Source organism: Rhinichthys klamathensis, unplaced genomic scaffold (assembly GCF_029890125.1).
Source record: "Rhinichthys klamathensis goyatoka isolate OS25496 unplaced genomic scaffold, OSU_Roscu_1.1 h1tg000015l_1, whole genome shotgun sequence".
NCBI lineage: Eukaryota > Metazoa > Chordata > Actinopteri > Cypriniformes > Leuciscidae > Rhinichthys > Rhinichthys klamathensis.
In genome coordinates, this window is record NW_026606567.1 from 2,817,475 (window position 1) to 2,838,181 (window position 20,707).

A 20,707-nucleotide genomic window follows, 5' to 3' on the forward strand; every position below is an offset into this window, starting at 1 on the left:
TTTCAATGAACAACTGTTAGAAACAAAAACACCGCCTGCTTTCCAGAACACAAAAACAAAACAAAAAATCACACACATTCCGTTTTGTTTATTTTAATACTGTTGAGAAATCAGTAACAAATAACAATTTGGTGCAATAGCATTTCTGTCAAAGGAGAAAAATGTAACATAAGACTTATATGATTATTGCCATTTGAATGTAGTCTGAGTGTCACATGAATCCACCAGAACCATTACATCATCAGTGTAAACTATTCATTTTTAAAAACAACATATCTAAATATGTTCACAATGCATTGAATGAAAAAAAGTGTCCAAAGTAAATCAACCACAAGAGCGCTGTGTTCAAGCTACACTGATAGCTTTACAGTATGTAAAAAGTAACACCTAAACATGGAACAGTTTTTTTTTTACATCCTTTTTTAAATTTTTGCTCTGGTCCTTTAAACATTAACTTATGTCCTCCATAAGAAATGGCGCCTGACTAAATAATAATAAAAGAGGAAGAAATATACAGTTTGGAGTTTTAACCATCACATGATCAGCACTTTACATTTAAAACATGCTCTGAAGTTACAGATGTGGAAATACTACAGTGTTGAACAGCCTGGTTAAGAGTAATAATAATCTCTGAGTTCAACTAACTTAATAAATGTGCTTAGTGTACAATGTCTGTGTTTGGTCATATTTGCTGTACTATTGTCAGTATCTTGGAAATGCTACTGTAGTGTAATTTCCGTAAACACATCAACACTATATACACTCAAATCAATGCCATCCACAGCCTCTACCTTCCAATCAGTGCTTTAATATTCACTTTTAATTAGGGCTGGGCGATATACATCAAATATTCACAATATACTCACACAATAGTTGTGCTGGCAGTATAACATTAAGCATACCATACAGAGTCGCTGAGTCACAAAAGGTTGGCGTTCGCTTGCAAAACTTGAAACTAAATGAGATAGGAGAAATTATATTGCAAAATTTTGCTTTCTCTTGACAAAGTATTGCGTTCCCCTGAGAAACTTTGCGTTTGCTCGCAAAAGTTAGTATAGTTTAGAAATAGTATAGAATAGAAATATAGTTTTTCCCTCCCAAGCCCAACTCATATTTTTTTCATCACAAAAGTTTTGTGAGAAAAAAAGTTTCTCAGGAGAATGCAAGAGAACACAAATGCTTTGAAAGTGAAAACAAAAGCATTGCGAATGAACGCAAAAGAATTGAAATATAATTTTTCCTCCCATCCAACTTTTTTTTTTCTTCACCATTTCAGTAGATTCAAAACTCTCAACAATTCAACATTAAACAATTAATTTGCATTATCAATAACAAAATTCACTAACATCCTCGTGGCATAAAAATATATGTAGGTAAATATAGTTGTTTATTACTATATACTGGTTATATTTGTGCATAAAGATGAAAATGACTAAATATCAATCTTCATTATGTTCATAATCGTGAAAAACAGTCTGGACAAAATGATTGATTCGTATTTTACTTTATGCTTGAAACATTTTGAATCTGTTTGGCTGGAATGACGGTTGGTTTGAAATTAGTCCTATCGCCCAGCCCAACTTGTAATCCCTTCCATATTCCTCTATCAATCCTGAAAAGGATAAATACTATTTATAATACTTCATGATACTTATACTTATTACTAATACTGATTTTACTGAGAGAGAAAAAAAAAGAAAAGAAAAATTCCTTATGTTTGGCAATAGGTGGTAGTTGACCACATTACTAACATAAAAATCAATGTTTTATTTCTTTCCCGTTTCTCTTTTAAAATAAGAGCTAAGCCACAGAACTGGAAATGTAAAGCACTAGAGGTCATTTAGAAATAGTTCATTGCAACAACGTCTAAACCACTTGAAATCCTTAATATAAGAGAGGACAAGAGTACATAACAAGACAGCACATGCTTTATGGAATCATTATAGTGTTGATAAGACGAATGGTCTGTAATACTGCCACGGGACAGGGCAGATCCACACCAGTGCAGACCAGCATTGCCTCGATCTCTGCACCGTGTGGTCTGTGATCCGTGCCATAGCATGCAATTTATACAGCGTCGGGCAACACAGTGCAAGTGAAAGTCACAGTATGTAACAGAGAAACCTCACAGGGATACGAGACATGGTCCCTGGAGTGAACACTTTGCAAATTCAATGAGTCTCTTTTGCTTGATATCCTACTAAATAAGACATTTCACATAAGTGATTAGGCCTAGTCAACCCTGAATACAAGTTTAAATCTTGCATTCAACATAGTGTCTTGATAACATCTGTTAGAGGCCTACATACAAGTGTTTCCAGCATCCCAGCGTATGCTCCCAAAAAGAACAAAAATAAAATCCCATATAGTGTTCCTAAAGGAGTGTTTTCTAGAATTGCCATTTTAGCCCTTTCTAGAATTACACGCGACCGACCTTAGCATCGCCTATGGCACCCCACACATCAAACACAAACTCATCTGGAAATGCGAAATCACCCAGAGTCTCGTCCAAAGCTTCAGCAAACTCATCCGGGTTCTTCTTGTCCTTGCCGAGCTCAACCATCGTGGCAGCTGTGAATGAGTGTGGGAGTTAGAAACGCCACTTCAAGAAAGAAAAAACGTACAGAAACTGGAATACGCAGGGATACATACCAAGTTCACTGTCTCTAATACCCATGTAGCTCTCCAACAGATCATCCACTTTCTCAATAGCCTTTTCTTCAAATGCTGACGGCTGCAGAACAAATGAATGAATGAAAATATTACAGATTATCTTGCTTACCTAAAAAAATGACCCTTTCAGACATATTTTAGTATCAATACGCATCAAAATATCAACATTTTTGACAACACTATGGCATAGCATAACACAGATGAGGTTTTGTCCAGTTTGTAAAAAATTTAAATAGTCTTGAAAACTACAAACCAATCCGTAATGTTTTGTATTAGTGGCTGCAAGCTTTTCTGAATATATGGAGTCACATTATAACTAGCATTTCCAGCTCGTTGCAAATTTTCTATTTGAAAAGAAAAATTGTGAAAAAAAAAAAAAAGTAATAATTTGATGACAAGAAATGTCTAATAAAAATGTAAATCTAAAAATGCACCTCTAATTTTTTTTTTCCAATCTTTGACAAAATTTAATGCATAAATGTTAGTGTAATCTTTTCTAGCCTTGAATTTTAAATTCCCTCATATTTCCTGGTATTTTCTATGAATGTGAGAGCTCAAGATAGGATTGAACTGATGCAATCATACTGTACATTAAAATACAGATTCTCATAATATTTATTTACATCCATTAAATACATATTTGTAATGTGCATTCATATTTCCTACACTTTAACTTAAACTTTTTAATCTTTAACTTTTTAAAGACCAAGTAAAGAAAATGTAAGGAATAAAGAGAAGGGAACACAACATGTCAAAGTAAAAGTCTAGAGAGAATCAATGAGTTGTACTAGCAACACATCAAAGTTTCAGAATAAAACTCCCTACTGATACTTTTTAATTCATATTACAAATAATAACTTAAGGCTTGAATACCTCTGCTCCCAATCAATATGGACATAACGTTTACTGTACCTTGTACTACCTTCTGATCACAGTGCAGTGCAAAAGTCAAAAGATTCTTAAAGGGTTAGTTCACCCAAAAATGAAAATCCATTTATAATCCATTTATTCACTCTTTGAGCATATACCTGAACATTTTATTTCCAACTTAAAGGGTTAGTTCACCCAAAAATGAAAACTCTGTCAGTAATTTCTCACTCTCATGTTGTTCCAACCCCGTAAGACTTTCGTTCATCTTCGGAACACAAATTAAGATATTTTTGATTAAATCTGAGAGCTGGATCACTCCTCCATAGGCTTCTAAGGGATTGAAACTTGCCGGCCCAGAAAAGTTATTAAAGACATCGTTAAAATAGTCCAAGTGACTACAGTGGCTCAACCTTAAGTTTATCAAGCGACGAGAATACTTTTTGTGCGCCCAAAAAAACTAAAATAACTACTTTATTCAACTATTCATTTTCTTCTGTGTGGGCCTCTGATGTGCGTTCACGAGAGCGCCACGACGCATGCGCGAGAACTGGGAAGATAACGCAGATGGGTCTCGATGTAGTGTTTAAATGCTTCTAAAGTGTGCATTTCCTGGATGTCCGAATCGTGAGAAACCAACGAGAAAACGTAAAAGTGCCTTACCAATGCCGCAAAATGAATGGCTTACCTTTCACACTTTCCCATCAAATGATCGTGAGCGTCTTCTCAGTGTCTGCGCATGCGGTGTGTCGCTCTCGTGAACTCACGCCAGAGGCCCACACAGAAGAAAATTAATAGTTGAATAGTTGTTATTTTTGGGGGGTTTTGCGCACAAAAAGTATTGTCGTCGCTTGATAAACTGAGAGTTGAGCCACTGTAGTCACTTGGACTATTTTAACGATGTCTTTACTAACTTTTCTTGACCGGCAGATGAACGTCTATGGAGGATTGATCCAGCTCAAAGATTTCATCAAAAATATCTTAATTTGTGTTCCGAAGATGAACGAAAGTCTTACGGGGTTGGAACAACATGAGGGTGAGTAATTACTAAGAAAATTTTCATTTTTGGGTGAACTAACCCTTTAAATCAAGGCAAAATGATATAGATAAAAATCAAGTGAGTTTATGATTAAGACATGAAAAGGGTGAAAACTAGTTTTCATACCCCAATGACAAATATTTGTTTTTGTTTCAAGTGTAAACTCGCATAATTTTGTTCAGTTTCTCAGAAAACAAGACTTCATATCTTAATTGTGCATCTATAGTCATTGTGTGTTGATTTAAGTACGTTTAGATATTAGTTTTGAAAAACAAGACCAAAATGCTTCGAGGCCTTAATTTCTGGTTTTAAAGACGTTTTTAAGACCGGCAGAAACCCTGTGAAAAAGTCATCTAAATAAGTGCAAACTGTAAAATTGGCATTTCTTCATGAGGAAGATTCAATCTAGGTCTGTCTCTTACTTAAATCAATCCAATTATAAATCAATCAATACAGGATTGATAAGTATATTATTGATTTATAACTATTGTTATGCCTAACAATATATTAACGTGCGGAATATATATTGCAATGTGTATCATATTGCAAGACAGTAAGAGACGCATAGACCTTTCCAAGCACACAAATGCAAACACAGTTTAGTGACCCGTGAACTGAGATCATTATACCCCTGAGCAAGGCATCTCACCAGTTCCTCTACGGTGGCCGGTCCTTTAGATCTCAGGCGCAGGGTTCCTTTGCCCGTTCCTAACTGTGCAGAGCCTGACCTGCTTCCTGACCGCTGACTGATCATGTCTAAAAACAACAAAAAAGGTCAAAATCATCATATCAAATTCACTGTGGCCATCAATGTCAGCTACAGTGTGTTCATAAACTCTTACCAAATGCCTTCATAGGCTCCACCAGCTTCAGGACAAAGGTTTTCCCTTTGGGCAATTCCTTCAGCATCTTGGCAACCTCATAGTGGCGACAGCCGATGAGTATCTGTCCATTGATCGACTCGATCATGTCGCCCACGTTGATGACCTGGATCTGATGTATAATACTGGCTTCTCTTATTCTCTGCAAAGGAAACATGATTATCAGATGATTTCAGAAGGTTGGGTGGTATGATTGCTCAAGATGAGGATAAGATTATTATTATTAAGAGGTATTTGTTAGGTACAATGTGAAGTTTATGGTTGTTGAGCAATGGCACAGTTTTTTGCACTGATGTAGCATCTAACTGATGTGCAATCAATCACAGGGGTGCTTATATCAGCTCATTTACAACAGCTTCAAATCTGATTCATCCCATCAGAATAATAGACTAAGAATTATAACAACCAGCATTACAAAAAAACCCTGACGGCGTCCGACTAGAGCCAAAAACTAAGCCGACTGACGCTCAAAAATGCCCCGACCATCGGCTTGTTGTGTCCCAGGCTTTCAGAATGACCCAAAGTGAACTATTTCAAGAGTGAAAAGCACTTTAGTTTTTGACATCAAAAACATGAACTTACTTACATCAACCCTGTGGTGCTCTTCGGTCATTTTTGACCGAAAATGTTTAAAAAATGTTTTTATTTTTTTTATCGGAATGGTACAAAAATTGGTTAAGGTTTTGGCACTTGCTATATGAACACAAAAAAAAAAATCATGGACATGATTTGAACAGATTAAATGATCTTGAAAAAATAGTGACACTTGTGTTCCTCGTGGTCAAAAATGACCGCATTGGAAATGAATGGGAGACGAATTTCATCTAGTGGAAACTTAGTCAAACAAAATCTTACTGAAACATTTAATTTTTTTGACATATCAGGCTAAAATTTTTAACACGACTTGTTTAGATTTATGGCTTTGATTTTCTCACAGTTTTAGAGTAAAACACGTTTTTGAAAATAAATATTTCATATAAAAAATTTAAATGGTATTTTTGAAAAATTTTCATAACAATAAACATAAAATTCTGTACCTTTTTTTAAGTTCACTTTTTAAAAACTTAACTCATCAGCAATAATCTGCCAAGTGTCGTCTTTGAAAAGAGATCAAACCGAAGTCTGTCCTCTAAAAGCATTCAAGATTTACGAAGGTTTAAAGGGTTAGAAAAATTTAAATTCTGTCAGTAATTACTCGTCCTCATGGTGTTCCAACCCCGGAAGACTTTCGTTCATCTTCGGAACACAAATTAAGATATTTTTGATTAAATCTGAGAGCTGGATCACTCCTCCATAGGCTTCTTAAGGGATCGAAACTGGCCGGCCCAGAAAAGTTATTAAAGACATTGTTAAAATAGTCTACAGTGGCTCAACCTTAAAGGTGAACTAAGTAACTTTTTTACCTTAACCGAACAGCTTTGGAGTCATTGTAATGTTTATATTACTGATTTCGTGTTGAATGGTGGTCGTCTCACACCCCCCCGGTGCCTGTGAGCCGCAAAACCACCCTTGCAACTTTGGGCCGGCGAGCCGCCGGCCTCAGTGTTAGGAAGTATCGTGTGATATCAGGTCTCGCGAGGTAACGAATTGCTTTACGGCAAAAAACAGATCTGATAAAATTCTGATAAAATGAGCATCAAACAGAAATAACCCGGCGCCGTATAGATGTGGTGTTGGGCGCGCGCAGCTCTTAAAGGGGCCATACCTTATTTCCACTCGTTACAGCGTTCATCCTACTGAACAGGTAACGGTGTACAGGGGGAGGGGATCCGGCCGTGAGTGCGAGCCATCTCTGCGTGAGTGCTATTCACGACAGTACAAGTACTCCACAGCGACTCTAGGGGTCGCTGTTTGACAAAAACGGAATTCCTACTTAGTGCTGCTTTAAGTTTATCAAGCGACGAGAATATTTTTTGTGCGCAAAAAACAAACAAAAATAACGACTTTATTCAACTATTCATTTCCTTCTCTGTGGGCCTCGAGATTTCACGTAGTGAAACTGCGCAAAGCTTCTAGGTTGTACGTCACACGCATCACACACATGACCAGCGTCGGCCAATAGTGAGCCTACGTGTAACGTGCAACAAAGAAGCTTTGCGCTGTTTCACTACGTGAGATCTCAAAATATCTTAATTTTTGTTCCGAAGATGAACGAAAGTCTTACGGGGTTGGAACAACATGAGGGTGAGAGATTACTGACAGAATTTTCATTTTGGGGTGAACTATCCCTTTAAGTTGGAAATTAAATTTTCAGGTATAGCCTATGCTCAAAGAGTGAATAAAAGGATTATAAATACAGCGTAAATTTAATTTAGTACCATAAAATCCCCTAAAAATAAAAAAAAAATTATTGAAAACATTATCGAACTAAAATATAGTACATTAATTTCATTGAAATAAAAAAATACATTTCGGTCATTTTTGACCAGCACGCGAAGAGCACCAGAGGGTTGAAAGCCCTGATAATTTCTCTCACCTTAATGAAAGCATAGCCAGCTCCATTATCAGTGATGGTGAGCCCCAGTGCATCCTCTCCTTTAAACACCTCCACTTCTTTCCTCTGACCCTTCACGTGAGCGAATATAAAGTCCTCCAGCCCGATCTGGCCACCCAAAAGTTTGTCCATATCCACTTTGTGAGTATTCAGTGTGCAAAACATCACCTGAGAAAGGATGTAGGCATTTAGTCTAGGGATTGGCATTTCAAGCAAAAATAATATTCGATGATCGCTGGGAATTATTCGATTATTATTCGAAAATTGCACCCCTCCCCCACATGCTCACCGATAAAACTGCGTTCGTTCAAATCCCGCTCCGACATTACATTTCTCTGTACTTTACTATACGTGTTGTAGCTATTAAAGAAAACATATTTAGATTCATATTTATGTTTTTATTTCATCTATGTTGATTATATGAAAAGTGAACAGCATGAGTAAGATAGGATCATAAGATGCGCAGTATATCGGGAGACATATGGAGTGGGTCAGACATGATTTTGACCATTAAGTTTTGTTTTGTAGAAAGCCCTTCTTTAAATAGAATTTCGTTTTGTATAAATTGTATCTTAATTTTAATCAATGTTTCATCAACCAGTTGCCTGGGTTTAATAAATGAGAAGAAAATATAGCAGACAATATAATCAGGACATTGAGGCGCCGGCGCTATCACTTGCATTGCTCGTGAACTGGAGCTCGTCTCATAAATGAACCGAAACTCAGTGTATAGGCTACTTGCCTCACGAGAAATATATCTATAGAAAGCTTGAAATGTCTACAGACAGACTACTGTCTGCTTATGTAGACAGTCCAAGAAACAGACTACTCTCTGCTTATGTAATCCGTATGAAATGTCCATTTCTCTCTATAGGCGCGTTCAAAATACCGCGAAGATGGCGAGTTAGCATCTTTGCAGCCAAGTCCGACACTGACACAGAAAACACTAGTTTATTAATAAACAATTAAAATGTCTCCTTGCTATATTTGACATTCAAAATCCTTACTTTTGCCGGTTCTTTGTGGCAGCGCCACCCTCTGGTTACATAAACCAGCGCATCAGCACCGGGATTTTTTTAGACCACAATCGCACAACCTATTCGATATTCCATAATCAAATCAACTAATCGAATATTCAAAAATCGTAACTCATCCCTAATTAAGTCAGCATAACCAGCAAGCACAGAGATATAAAGCAAAGAGAAACGCCCCTCACCTCTGTTGGAAGAATCCCAAAGGCCTCTCCTATCTTGGCGTAAAGCTCACGCACATTGCTGAAGCCCTCAATGCGTCCCGTGGGGCTGCCGTGAGCCAGCTGGGTGTGGAAGATCAGGCGGGGTCGCAGGCCGGTGGGTGGAGGTGGTAAACCCTCATGGGCGGCTCCTTCACCCAGGCCGACCCTGCCACCATCCAGGCCATCCAACCCTGGGACGTTCAGTCCGGCCCGGATCGGCTCGGCCTCCTCGTTCTCCACCAGCGGAGACGCCTTCTTTCTGCGTCCCAATCCAAGTGGCATTGTGGGTGCTGCTGTCTTTGTTTATTACACAGGCACAATGTTTTAACACAAAGGGGTCTGCGAACCACCTTTAATGCCGTTCTTTATGGGCCCAAATCAAAGGGGAAAAAAAGTCTCATGAGTTCAACCCATTCAAAGGAAATCTCCAGACCTGTGATACAAAGAGAAACAAATGGAAATGGAGAAAATATATTGTAGTAGGGCTGCACGATATATATCAAAATTCAAAACAGTTGAAATATCACAATGTACATATCGCGATATGCATATCGCAACGGCTTCCGATGACTGAATGATTTTAATAGGCTACGTCAAAAGTCAAAGTTTTATGTCACCGGCGCATATAGAAAAAAAAATAGACTGGGCACGCGACTGTTACTCACATGAGTAACGTGACTTGCTTTAAATTAAAAAGAGTTATTAAGCGCAATAAGCTGTGGAAAACAACAAACGCGTTGTCTGACTCACACCCGAAGCACGCGCACAGAGAGACGCCTCTCGGACAGCGTGCGATCCCGAATTCAGTTCTCTTTCCCGGCTTATTGCACTTAAACTGTCAAATACACACATAGTTATGTCAAAATGCCCAAAAGCGTCACATGTATGACGCTTGGGATGAGAAGGGGCTGAAATGCCGGTCTTGGCGAGTACTCATGTAAACAGGTTATATGAACGTAAACAGTTGAAAACTTAAAGTGACAGCAGCTTAATACAGTAAACCTGCTGCTGTCTGTCAAACAACAAAAGATAAAGAGAAAATCACTCACTGCTCTTGACTGAATAACTTTTCTAGGTTTAATATGAATCGATGTGTATTTAATTCATGTGAAGACTATGCAGTTTTATTTTTTTTACATTTGATTATTCAGTTTCTGTATTGTTTCTTACTTGAATGCTTTTATTAAATCTAATGTAGGTCAACCAGAAAAACACAAAGCACTGTTTATTTGCCTCTTTGGTTTTAATAACAAAGACTAATTTAAAGGAGTTCACTTTTAAAAAACTTTTGCTGATAATTTACTCACCCCCATGTCATCCAAGATGTCCATGTCTTTCTTTCTTCAGCCGAAAAGAAATTAAGGTTTTTGATGAAAACATTCCAGGATTTTTCTCCATATAATGGACTTTAATGGTAGCCAAACGGTTCAAGGTCCAAATGACCATTTTATTGCAGTTTCAAAGGGCTTTAAACGATACCAGACTATGAATAAGGGTCTTATCCATAGACCGTATAAGAAGTGGACAGAGCCATCTCATTGGAACTCAGTTGAGACAGTTGAAGCCCATTTTTAGCGATTTTTGAGCACTTCCGTTCCTGACGCGCAGACTCAAACCGACTCAAACTAAGCTTGATGACGTGAGCAACCTGTCTGACAGACATTACTATTCTAGTAGCTGTGCGTGAAAACTGCCAACGTTAATCTTGCAGAGACGGGGAACTTGAGCAAAGAGTTATTTGGCGTGAGTGAGTAGGAGTAAGTATTCCGTTGCCTTTATGGACTCATTATCTATGGGCTTCTCCCTTGACGGGACGTCCCCCCGATTGCCTGCGAGCTTCTCCTCCTGTCTGTACGGTCATTTCTGTACAGCGCGACAGAGAGTCGAGTGGTTATGACGCAGTCGTTAGCCTATTTTTACTAAATCTGTTTCTACGGGGCCATAATGTAACATAGAAGGTAATGGAGCCCTTTATACATTGTCGTGTTTCTTTAGAAATAAATATTGGACAAATGGAGTCTTTAAACGCCTCAGATGTAAATTTATTCGCTGTCAAAGTGACGCCAAAATGAATGGGAGTCAATGGAAATGCTAACGCAAGTGAAGTTCAGCTACAACATGGCGGCACCCGGCCGGCTTCAACTTCCGGTCGATGGATTACCCACTTGGTCTTATCTAGCGAAACGATCGATCATTTCAAAAATAAATAAAAAAAGTTTAAGTTTTATAAGTACAAATGCTCGCCTTGCTATGTTCTGTGATTCGCGTTCGTGAATCTCCGGTTCGAACTCGTTCATCAAAATAAACGAATCTTTTTTTCCGAGTCATTTCGTTCATTTCGTTGGTTGAATGAACGAAATGACTCGAAAAAAGATTCGTTCATTTTGATGAACGAGTTCGAACAGGAGAGTCAGGAACGCGAATCACAGAACATAGCAAGGCGAGCATTTGTACTTATAAAACTTAAACTTTTTTATTTATTTTTGAAATGACCGATCGTTTCGCTAGATAAAACCCTTATTCATTGTCTGGTATCGTTTAAAGCCCTTTGAAGCTGCACTGAAATTGTCATTTGGACCTTGAACCGTTTGGCTCCCATTGAAGTCCATTATATGGAGAAAAATCCTGGAATGTTTTCATCAAAAACCTTAATTTCTTTTCGGCTGAAGAAAGAAAGACATGGACATCTTGGATGACATGGGGGTGAGTAAATTATTAGCAAAAGTTTTTTTTAAAGTGAACTACTCCTTTAAATAACAAAATAAATAATTATATTTCATGTTAAAATTACATTGTCAGATTTGTGTTTATGTAATGCTAAACCACTGCTGTTGTAGTGATGCTTTCTTTTCTCAGAAATCATTTCAGTTTTTAAATATTTAAATAAAATTTTAAAAGATTTTAAGAACTTAAAGCATTATCGTATCACGTATCGAATTATTTAACAAATTTATCGTATATAGCATTTTTCTTAAATATTGTGCAGCCCTGATTTGTAGCAAATGTAATATACAAGCAAAGAAAAAACTAAAACTTAATTTAAAACCTAGACAAGAAAAAGATTTTACTTATTATTTAAGGAATAAATGTCAATGTAATTTCTATGACTTTTCTAGCCTTTAATTTAGAATTCCTACATCAAGACACACAATACAATACATACATTAAACACATACAGTACTGTGCAAAAGTCTTAGTAATGTTAGTATATTTTTATTTTTATTTTATGCATAATTATAAATGTAGGCCTAATTTGATTTTGTATAGCTTCTAAATTCCCTGATATTTCCTGGTATGTTCTATGACTGTGGGAACTCAAGGTTGCACCGATACAATCACACATCAAGACTGATTCTCACAATATTTAACGTTACATGCATTAAATACATATTGTTTTCATGTGCATTCATAATTCCACCAATTCAAGTAATGGAAAAGTCATAGAAACTGTTTCTCCAAGACGATATGGGCGTTTCTGTGAGATCTAGGTCGTCTTTCTCAAACAGTAATCACAACTGAGATGGAAAAAAAATTACATTTAAAGCAAATGTAATATACAAGCGAAATTTTTTGGGATGAAATCATACTTCTATACTAGACTGGTTTCATTCAACCAAAAGAAAGAATGGTTCTGCCTTGTTTACTTGAACCGCTATCTGACTATCTTAAAGGATGAACTAAACTCAATTAATTAAACCGACCACTGAAAAATCACTTTCATGCGTTTAAGTTTCAGGATTAATGCAGTCTGACATGTTTCTATTCATAGTCTGAAGCTAAAGCAGCTAACAGTAATGTGTGAGTTAGCATGTTAGCATCCTCTAGACATCACGGCACTTACCAAACTAACTCTGACAGTGAAGCAACCATGAACCGCTGGGACGTCGGACTTATAATGTGTTCATTACAAAATCTGATTGTTGAGGAGGGTTAAAGCGGGTGTTTAGGGAGTATGTTCTGGTATGTGAGAGGAAGGCGGATATCACATCACTCAACAGAACCTGCAGTTCTTCCTCTGTGTTGACACCGTTACAGCAGCACAGCTCAAACACACGCGCGCTGCTGCCATCTACAGGCGAGATGCGGTCTGAACATCAGTCAGCACTGCATTTTATTTTGTTTTTTTTAGTTATTTATTTTTAGAAATAAAAACGCATACAAGTTTTCTGCAAAAAACAAAACAAAACAAAACTAGTGTCCCCAAAGTACATCAAGTGAAGCCCTGAGCCCATACAACTACAGCTTGAGAAGTGGATAAAACTGCAGATCAAGGTGTTATAGGCCTAGGCCTACTATTAATTTTTTATTTTTAATGTCAGGATGAAATCAAACTGGACCATCCTTATTTTGATGCAATATTGTAGTTTTTATTATAAGCCTAAATAATTTATCCGTGCAGATCATTATTTTATTTTTAATTCTGTTTCATGTAATCTATTCTACCTACACTATTAACGTTTTAAACAAATTCTCAAGGTCTCTTGTATGGATTTTGAAGGAAAATGGTTATATGCCCTGTTACATATTTTTGTTACATTATTTAAAAAAAAAAATCAGTTACAATCAGCAGAAAACACACAAAAAAATGAAGTGGCGATACCACAACATTCCTGATGGCGTAAACACACACAGCAGTAGTTGAAATTTCATGTTATTTTAATTGTAAAAGTGTTTGTTCTCCAGTTGATGGCAGCATTAAACCATGGCACATTGTCCTTGTTATTTCCATGAATGAAAATGAGAAATGTGGATCTTTTTAAAGTGATTTTTTAATTTATTTATATACATTTTAAAAAACACCTTAAATACCCCCAAACACTGCAAAAAATGTAGAGTAAAAACATTAATAAAGTGAGGGATATTACATTTGTTTAAAAAAAAGTACTGGACATTATTATGTTACAAAATCACCTTTCATAGTTTGGGGTCTCATCCTGAGAGGGCCTTATTTTTTCATGCTAACATACAACCAGATATCATTTATTTTATTTATTTTTTGTTTGTAGAGCTAGCAAGTGTCAACCACGACAGCAAATGTCATGTGGGGTCAAAAAGACCCTGAATAGCACCGACGGGTTACATACCTAGACCACAACAAAAGAGCTGTAAATATTTATGACACCAACATCTTTCCCTGATCTGGCCCTGCACGCTACAAAAATGACGGCCCAGGCTATCGGCAGAACAGTGGCCAGTTTGGTGGTGCTGGAGCGCCACCTTTAGCTCAACCTGACGGAGATAAAGGACGCAGATAAGGCTGCCTTCCTCGACTCCCCATGTGCCGGGCAGGCAGAAACTAGGGGTGCTGTCCAAGGGCAATGTCGTCTCGGGGGAGTGGACACTCCATCCCCAGATGGTTCAAACGACCTGGAGTGTCTTCGGGAGGGCAGAGGTTGACCTCTTCGACCTCAGAAGATAACTCTCACTGCCCACTTTATTTTTCAAAGGATAGGGACGCGCTGGCCCACGAATGGCCCAACCACCCCCTTTACGCCTTCCCCCCAGTCACGGTTATCAGACAGGGAGGACAGATGCGCAGTCCTTATGGTGGCCCCCCTCTGGTGGAACCAACCATGGTTCCCGAAGTTGACACAGCTGCTCTCAGCTGCTCAGTGGCCAATCCCCTTGAGGAAGGACCTCCTTTCCTAAGCGAAGGGAACAATCTGGCACCCCTGTCCTGGAAATATGGGCCCTGCATCTTTGGCCCCTCGACGGGAGCCTGTGGACCTACCAGCAAGTGTCCTGAACACTATTTCTGAGGCTAGAGCTCCATCAACTAGACGCCTCTATGTCCTTACATGGTCTCTCTTCTCCGACTGGTGTGCAGCTCGGGGTGAAGACCCGACAACCTGTGACATCCCACAGGTTCTGTCTTTTCTTCAAGAGCTATTGGATAAGGGCCGTACCCCTTCCATGCTCAAGGTCTACAACCTGGTTGTTCGTTTTCTGAGGGAGTCCAGGAGGCGAAATCCGCCACGCCCTCTCACGGTTCCCGCATGGGACTTGTCCACTGTCCTCAGGGCCCTCCCTTCAAGCCACTCCAGCTGGCCGACTTACGACCCCTTTTGCTAAAGACCTCCCTCCTGCTAGCCCTAGCATCGGTCAAGCGAGTGGGTGACTTGCAGGGGCTCTCTGTGAGCCCCTCCTGCCTTGAGTTCAGGCCTAATGACTGTAAGGTCATCCTCAAACCAAGGCATGGCTATGTGCCCAAAGTGCTCTCAACTCCGTTCAGAGCACAGGTTGTTTCTCTATCTGCTTTTTACCTAGCTGCGGATGAGCAGGCGCCTCGTTTACTCTGCCCTGTTTGGGCTTTAAGAGTATATATTAAGCGGACGGCCCCGTTTAGGCAGTCTGAGCAGCTTTCCGTGTGCTTCAGCAGCCGCACCAAAGGTCATCCGGTCACGAAGCAGATGCTATCCCACTGGATAGTAGATACAATCGCTTTGGCTTACACTTCTATGGGCCTACAATGCCCCATCAAAGTTAAAGCACACTCAACTAGAGGCATGGCCTCTTCCTGGGCGCGGTCCAGCGGAGTTTCCATCGGCGACATCTGTGCCGTGGCCGGCTGGTCCTCACTATCCACCTTCGCCAGATTCTATTGCCGCTTTTCCACTGCATGGTACGGTATGGCTTGGCTCGTTACGGCTCACATGTGGCGCTTTTCCACTGCATGGTACGGTATGGCACGGTTCGGTACGGCTCACTTATGGCGCTTTTCCACTGCATGGTACGGTATGGCTCGGTTCGGTACGGCTCACTTATGGCGCTTTTCCACTGCATGGTACGGTATGGCACGGTTCGGTACGGCTCACTTATGGCGCTTTTCCACTGCATGGTACGGTATGGCACGGTTCGGTACGGCTCACTTATGGCGCTTTTCCACTGCATGGTACGGTATGGCTCGGTTCGGTACGGCTCACTTGTGGCGCTTTTCCACTGCATGGTACGGTATGGCACGGTTCGGTACGGCTCACTTATGGCGCTTTTCCACTGCATGGTACGGTATGGCACGGTTCGGTACGGCTCACTTATGGCGCTTTTCCACTGCATGGTACGGTATGGCTCGGTTCGGTACGGCTCACTTGTGGCGCTTTTCCACTGCATGGTACGGTATGGCTCGGTTCGGTGCGGCTCACTTATGGCGCTTTTCCACTGCATGGTACGGTATGGCACGGTTCGGTACGGCTCACTTGTGGCGCTTTTCCACTGCATGGTACGGTACGGTATGGCACGGTTCGGTACGGCTCACTTGTGGCGTTTTTCCACTGCATGGTACGGTATGGCTCGGTTTGGTACAGCTCACTTGTGGCGCTTTTCCACTGCATGGTACGGTATGGCACGGTTCGGTACGGCTCACTTATGGCGTTTTTCCACTGCATGGTACGGTATGGCTCGGTTCGGTACGGCTCACTTGTGGCGCTTTTCCACTGCATGGTACGGTATGGCACGGTTCGGTACGGCTCACTTGTGGCGTTTTTCCACTGCATGGTACGGTATAGCTCGGGTTGGTACAGCTCACTTGTGGCGCTTTTCCACTGCATGGTACGGTATGGCACGGTTCGGTACGGCTCACTTATGGCGTTTTTCCACTGCATGGTACGGTATGACTCGGTTCGGTACGGCTCACTTGTGGCGCTTTTCCACTGCATGGTACGGTACGGTATGGCTCGGTTCGGTACGGCTCACTTGTGGCGCTTTTCCACTGCATGGTACGGTACGGTATGGCACGGTTCGGTACGGCTCACTTGTGGCGTTTTTCCACTGCATGGTACGGTATGGCTCGGTTTGGTACAGCTCACTTGTGGCGTTTTTCCACTGCATGGTACGGTATGGCTCGGTTCGGTACGGCTCACTTGTGGCGCTTTTCCACTGCATGGTACGGTATGGCACGGTTCGGTACGGCTCACTTGTGGCGTTTTTCCACTGCATGGTACGGTATGGCACGGTTCGGTACGGCTCACTTATGGCGCTTTTCCACTGCATGGTACGGTATGGCACGGTTCGGTACGGCTCACTTATGGCGCTTTTCCACTGCATGGTACGGTATGGCTCGGTTCGGTACGGCTCACTTGTGGCGCTTTTCCACTGCATGGTACGGTATGGCACGGTTCGGTACGGCTCACTTATGGCGCTTTTCCACTGCATGGTACGGTATGGCACGGTTCGGTACGGCTCACTTATGGCGCTTTTCCACTGCATGGTACGGTATGGCTCGGTTCGGTACGGCTCACTTGTGGCGCTTTTCCACTGCATGGTACGGTATGGCTCGGTTCGGTACGGCTCACTTATGGCGCTTTTCCACTGCATGGTACGGTATGGCACGGTTCGGTACGGCTCACTTGTGGCGCTTTTCCACTGCATGGTACGGTACGGTATGGCACGGTTCGGTACGGCTCACTTGTGGCGTTTTTCCACTGCATGGTACGGTATGGCTCGGTTTGGTACAGCTCACTTGTGGCGCTTTTCCACTGCATGGTACGGTATGGCACGGTTCGGTACGGCTCACTTATGGCGTTTTTCCACTGCATGGTACGGTATGACTCGGTTCGGTACGGCTCACTTGTGGCGCTTTTCCACTGCATGGTACGGTACGGTATGGCTCGGTTCGGTACGGCTCACTTGTGGCGCTTTTCCACTGCATGGTACGGTACGGTATGGCACGGTTCGGTACGGCTCACTTGTGGCGTTTTTCCACTGCATGGTACGGTATGGCTCGGTTTGGTACAGCTCACTTGTGGCGTTTTTCCACTGCATGGTACGGTATGGCTCGGTTCGGTACGGCTCACTTGTGGCGCTTTTCCACTGCATGGTACGGTATGGCACGGTTCGGTACGGCTCACTTGTGGCGTTTTTCCACTGCATGGTACGGTATGGCTCGGTTTGGTACAGCTCACTTGTGGCGTTTTTCCACTGCATGGTACGGTATGGCTCGGTTTGGTACAGCTCACTTGTGGCGTTTTTCCACTGCATGGTACGGTATGGCTCGGTTTGGTACAGCTCACTTGTGGCGTTTTTCCACTGCATGGTACGGTATGGCTCGGTTTGGTACGGCTCACTTGTGGCGCTTTTCCACTGCATGGTACGGTATGGCACGGTTCGGTACGGCTCACTTGTGGCGTTTTTCCACTGCATGGTACGGTATGGCACGGTTCGGTACGGCTCACTTATGGCGTTTTTCCACTGCATGGTACGGTATGGCTCGGTACGGCTCACTTGTGGCGCTTTTCCACTTTATGGTACGGTACGGTATGGATCGCTTCGGCTCGCTTTAAATGGTACCACCTCTGTTGAGGTTCCAAGCGTACCGTACCGATACTAAAATGTGATTGGTCACAATCACTGATTGGTCAGACAGAATCGTCACTACCAGCGCCATTGTATTTGCGAGACATCAAACCCGCTAGATTTAAATAGCCAGTAACAGTCACCGCTGTAGCACCTGTTTTAAAACTACTTGCTTGACGAAAAAAGAAATGGCTGAATCGTTGTCAGTGGACGAAGTGCAGACATTCCTCTCGTTGGTTGCCGATGAGCGGATAAACTATAACGATCAGACTATAATCCCACCCACTTTGAAGCGGTACTAACTGCAGTGGAAAAGCAAACCGAGCTAAAGCGAACCGAGCCGTGCCGTACCATGCAGTGGAAAAGCACCATATAACTTAGAGGTTCCCGTGCAATAAGCACAGGTCCTGTCTGTGCAAGCGGAGCTTTGACCTCTATACGAGTTCAACCCTTATGTGGCTCTGACGCAGGTCAGAGTCCTGTCTCTGGCTACTATACAGCCCTGGTTAGCCTTAGCACCCTTGGGCCCTTATACAAACACCCTAGGTCTGGGCCCTGGAATGGCTGTCGTTCCGCAGTTCTAAGTATGACATGTTTGGACTGGGTTTCCATTGCATTCCATTCCATCGGGTTACTAACGTAACCTCGGTTCCCTGAGATAACGGGAACGAGTACTGAGTATCCGGCCGTGCTATCATGCTGCACAACTTGGCGTATCGTGGCTTCAGTCAAACTAACCTGATTCCTATGGCCAGAATGCCTGCTTATAGAGGGCTGGCCCCACCCATATCGGTGGGTTTTCAGGGCATAGGTTCTCAAAACAGAGCGACCACTGGCTCGTGCATTTGCACTGCTTGATTTTATTAAAACTTCAGTAAATCAGAGAAAAAGGAGTTTTCCCCATTGCGTCTAGGGACGTGGTACTCGTTCCCGCTATCTCAGTAACAGATTACATTATGTTAGTAACAGAGTACGATATCTTGAAGAGACGCCACCTAAAAGTTTTCATTCTTTCTTGTAGTACAAATGACTGCTGTGAAATTGAGACAATTTTACCAATCGCACTGAGACATTTAAAATGATACTAAACATGAAAGGTGTTACGTACGCTGTGCTATTTTTTTGGGGGGCATATGTTGTTGCATATGGGTGTGTGTGTGTGTGTGTGTGTACCCTGTCTGTTTCAGGTGTGAAATTCGATTGGAGGATCGGCCTTTGTCAGTCTGTTGATGTAAGACGCTGACGTCTAGGATGAGCAGTTTATGAATTGCTCTAACTTCAATGGCGACAGTCAGAGAGAGACAGACTCTGGGTTGGGTGAGGGCACGCTCTGTGAGGACGGTTCTCTATATGGGAAGCCAAACACATCGAAAGTGAGACGAAACGGCGCTGTGTTACAGAGCTCGCATGTCATCTGCGTTGTTGTTGTCAAGTTCTACATCATTGCAGTGATATCCCATTTTTAAATCAGAATTTCATTATTAAAACAGTAATATAATAATAATAATATATCGATGTATTTATAGAAATAGAAGGCATTTGTAACATTGCTTTACTATCACTCACTTTTGATCAATTTAATGCATCCTAATAACAACCAAAGCAGTTAGCAACATGATGACAACCAGTCACCGGACTTTAAAGGGCACAAGCATTTAAAGAGAAAGACAACAAAACTGCAGTGCGCATTTATAATAAAAAGGACCTGGTTTCGTGCGTTAGAGTGGATGATTTATAAAAAATTATAATAAATATTCCAATAATTTTAACATTTTTACTCGTAACCTTTCTAGAGCTAACAACAATACTTATACAGTCCAGTAACAGACTTATTACAAGACAGCACTTGCAAGACAGCAAGACAGCCTTTAATTGCATGAAATAAAAACAATGACCGCATATGATAAAGGGTTGTTAGGCATGCCACTAAAAAAACAGCAATATAAAGTAGTTTTTTTTAAAACAGAAAAACATAGATTCCTTAACTTTATTTATAGTGAATTTTAAATAGCATGCTGATGATGCAGGAATAGTGTGCGAGGTACTTTAAACTGTGTGCATATGTGCTCTCGTCTTGGCACAATACTGTTATTTCTTTAAAAAATTTACTTGTGGTAATGGCAGTTCTAAGATGCAATATCCAATTTGATCTATAAAACCACCATCTCATCACTGTACATCATCTCAATAAGTACAATGTTTCCAGGGCCATGAAAGAATATGAATTTAAA

General features: G+C 41.1%; 1 protein-coding gene across 1 annotated transcript; it reads right to left on the bottom strand.

Annotated features, from left to right (window-relative positions):
- Positions 1-1,780: 1,780 nt before the first annotated feature.
- On the bottom strand, positions 1,781-13,200 carry gipc1 (GIPC PDZ domain containing family, member 1). Its single transcript, XM_056232753.1, has 7 exons — positions 13,030-13,200; positions 9,171-9,621; positions 7,937-8,122; positions 5,422-5,602; positions 5,229-5,335; positions 2,653-2,734; positions 1,781-2,571 (listed from the first exon to the last, which is right to left on the bottom strand). Exons 2-7 carry the CDS (start codon positions 9,468-9,470, stop codon positions 2,420-2,422), a joined length of 1,008 nt encoding a protein of 335 aa, XP_056088728.1. The 5' UTR covers positions 9,471-9,621; positions 13,030-13,200; the 3' UTR covers positions 1,781-2,419.
- Positions 13,201-20,707: the final 7,507 nt, after the last annotated feature.

Coding starts and splice junctions, on each gene's coding strand:
- gipc1 (XM_056232753.1), bottom strand. CDS start 9,470: ATGCCACTTGGATTGGGACGCAGAAAGAAGGCGTCTCCGCTGGTGGAG. Junction 5,336..5,421: donor GGAGCCTATGAAGGCATTTG/GTAAGAGTTTAT, acceptor TGTTGTTTTTAG/ACATGATCAGTCAGCGGTCA. Junction 2,735..5,228: donor CGGCCACCGTAGAGGAACTG/GTGAGATGCCTT, acceptor TTTGTTCTGCAG/CCGTCAGCATTTGAAGAAAA.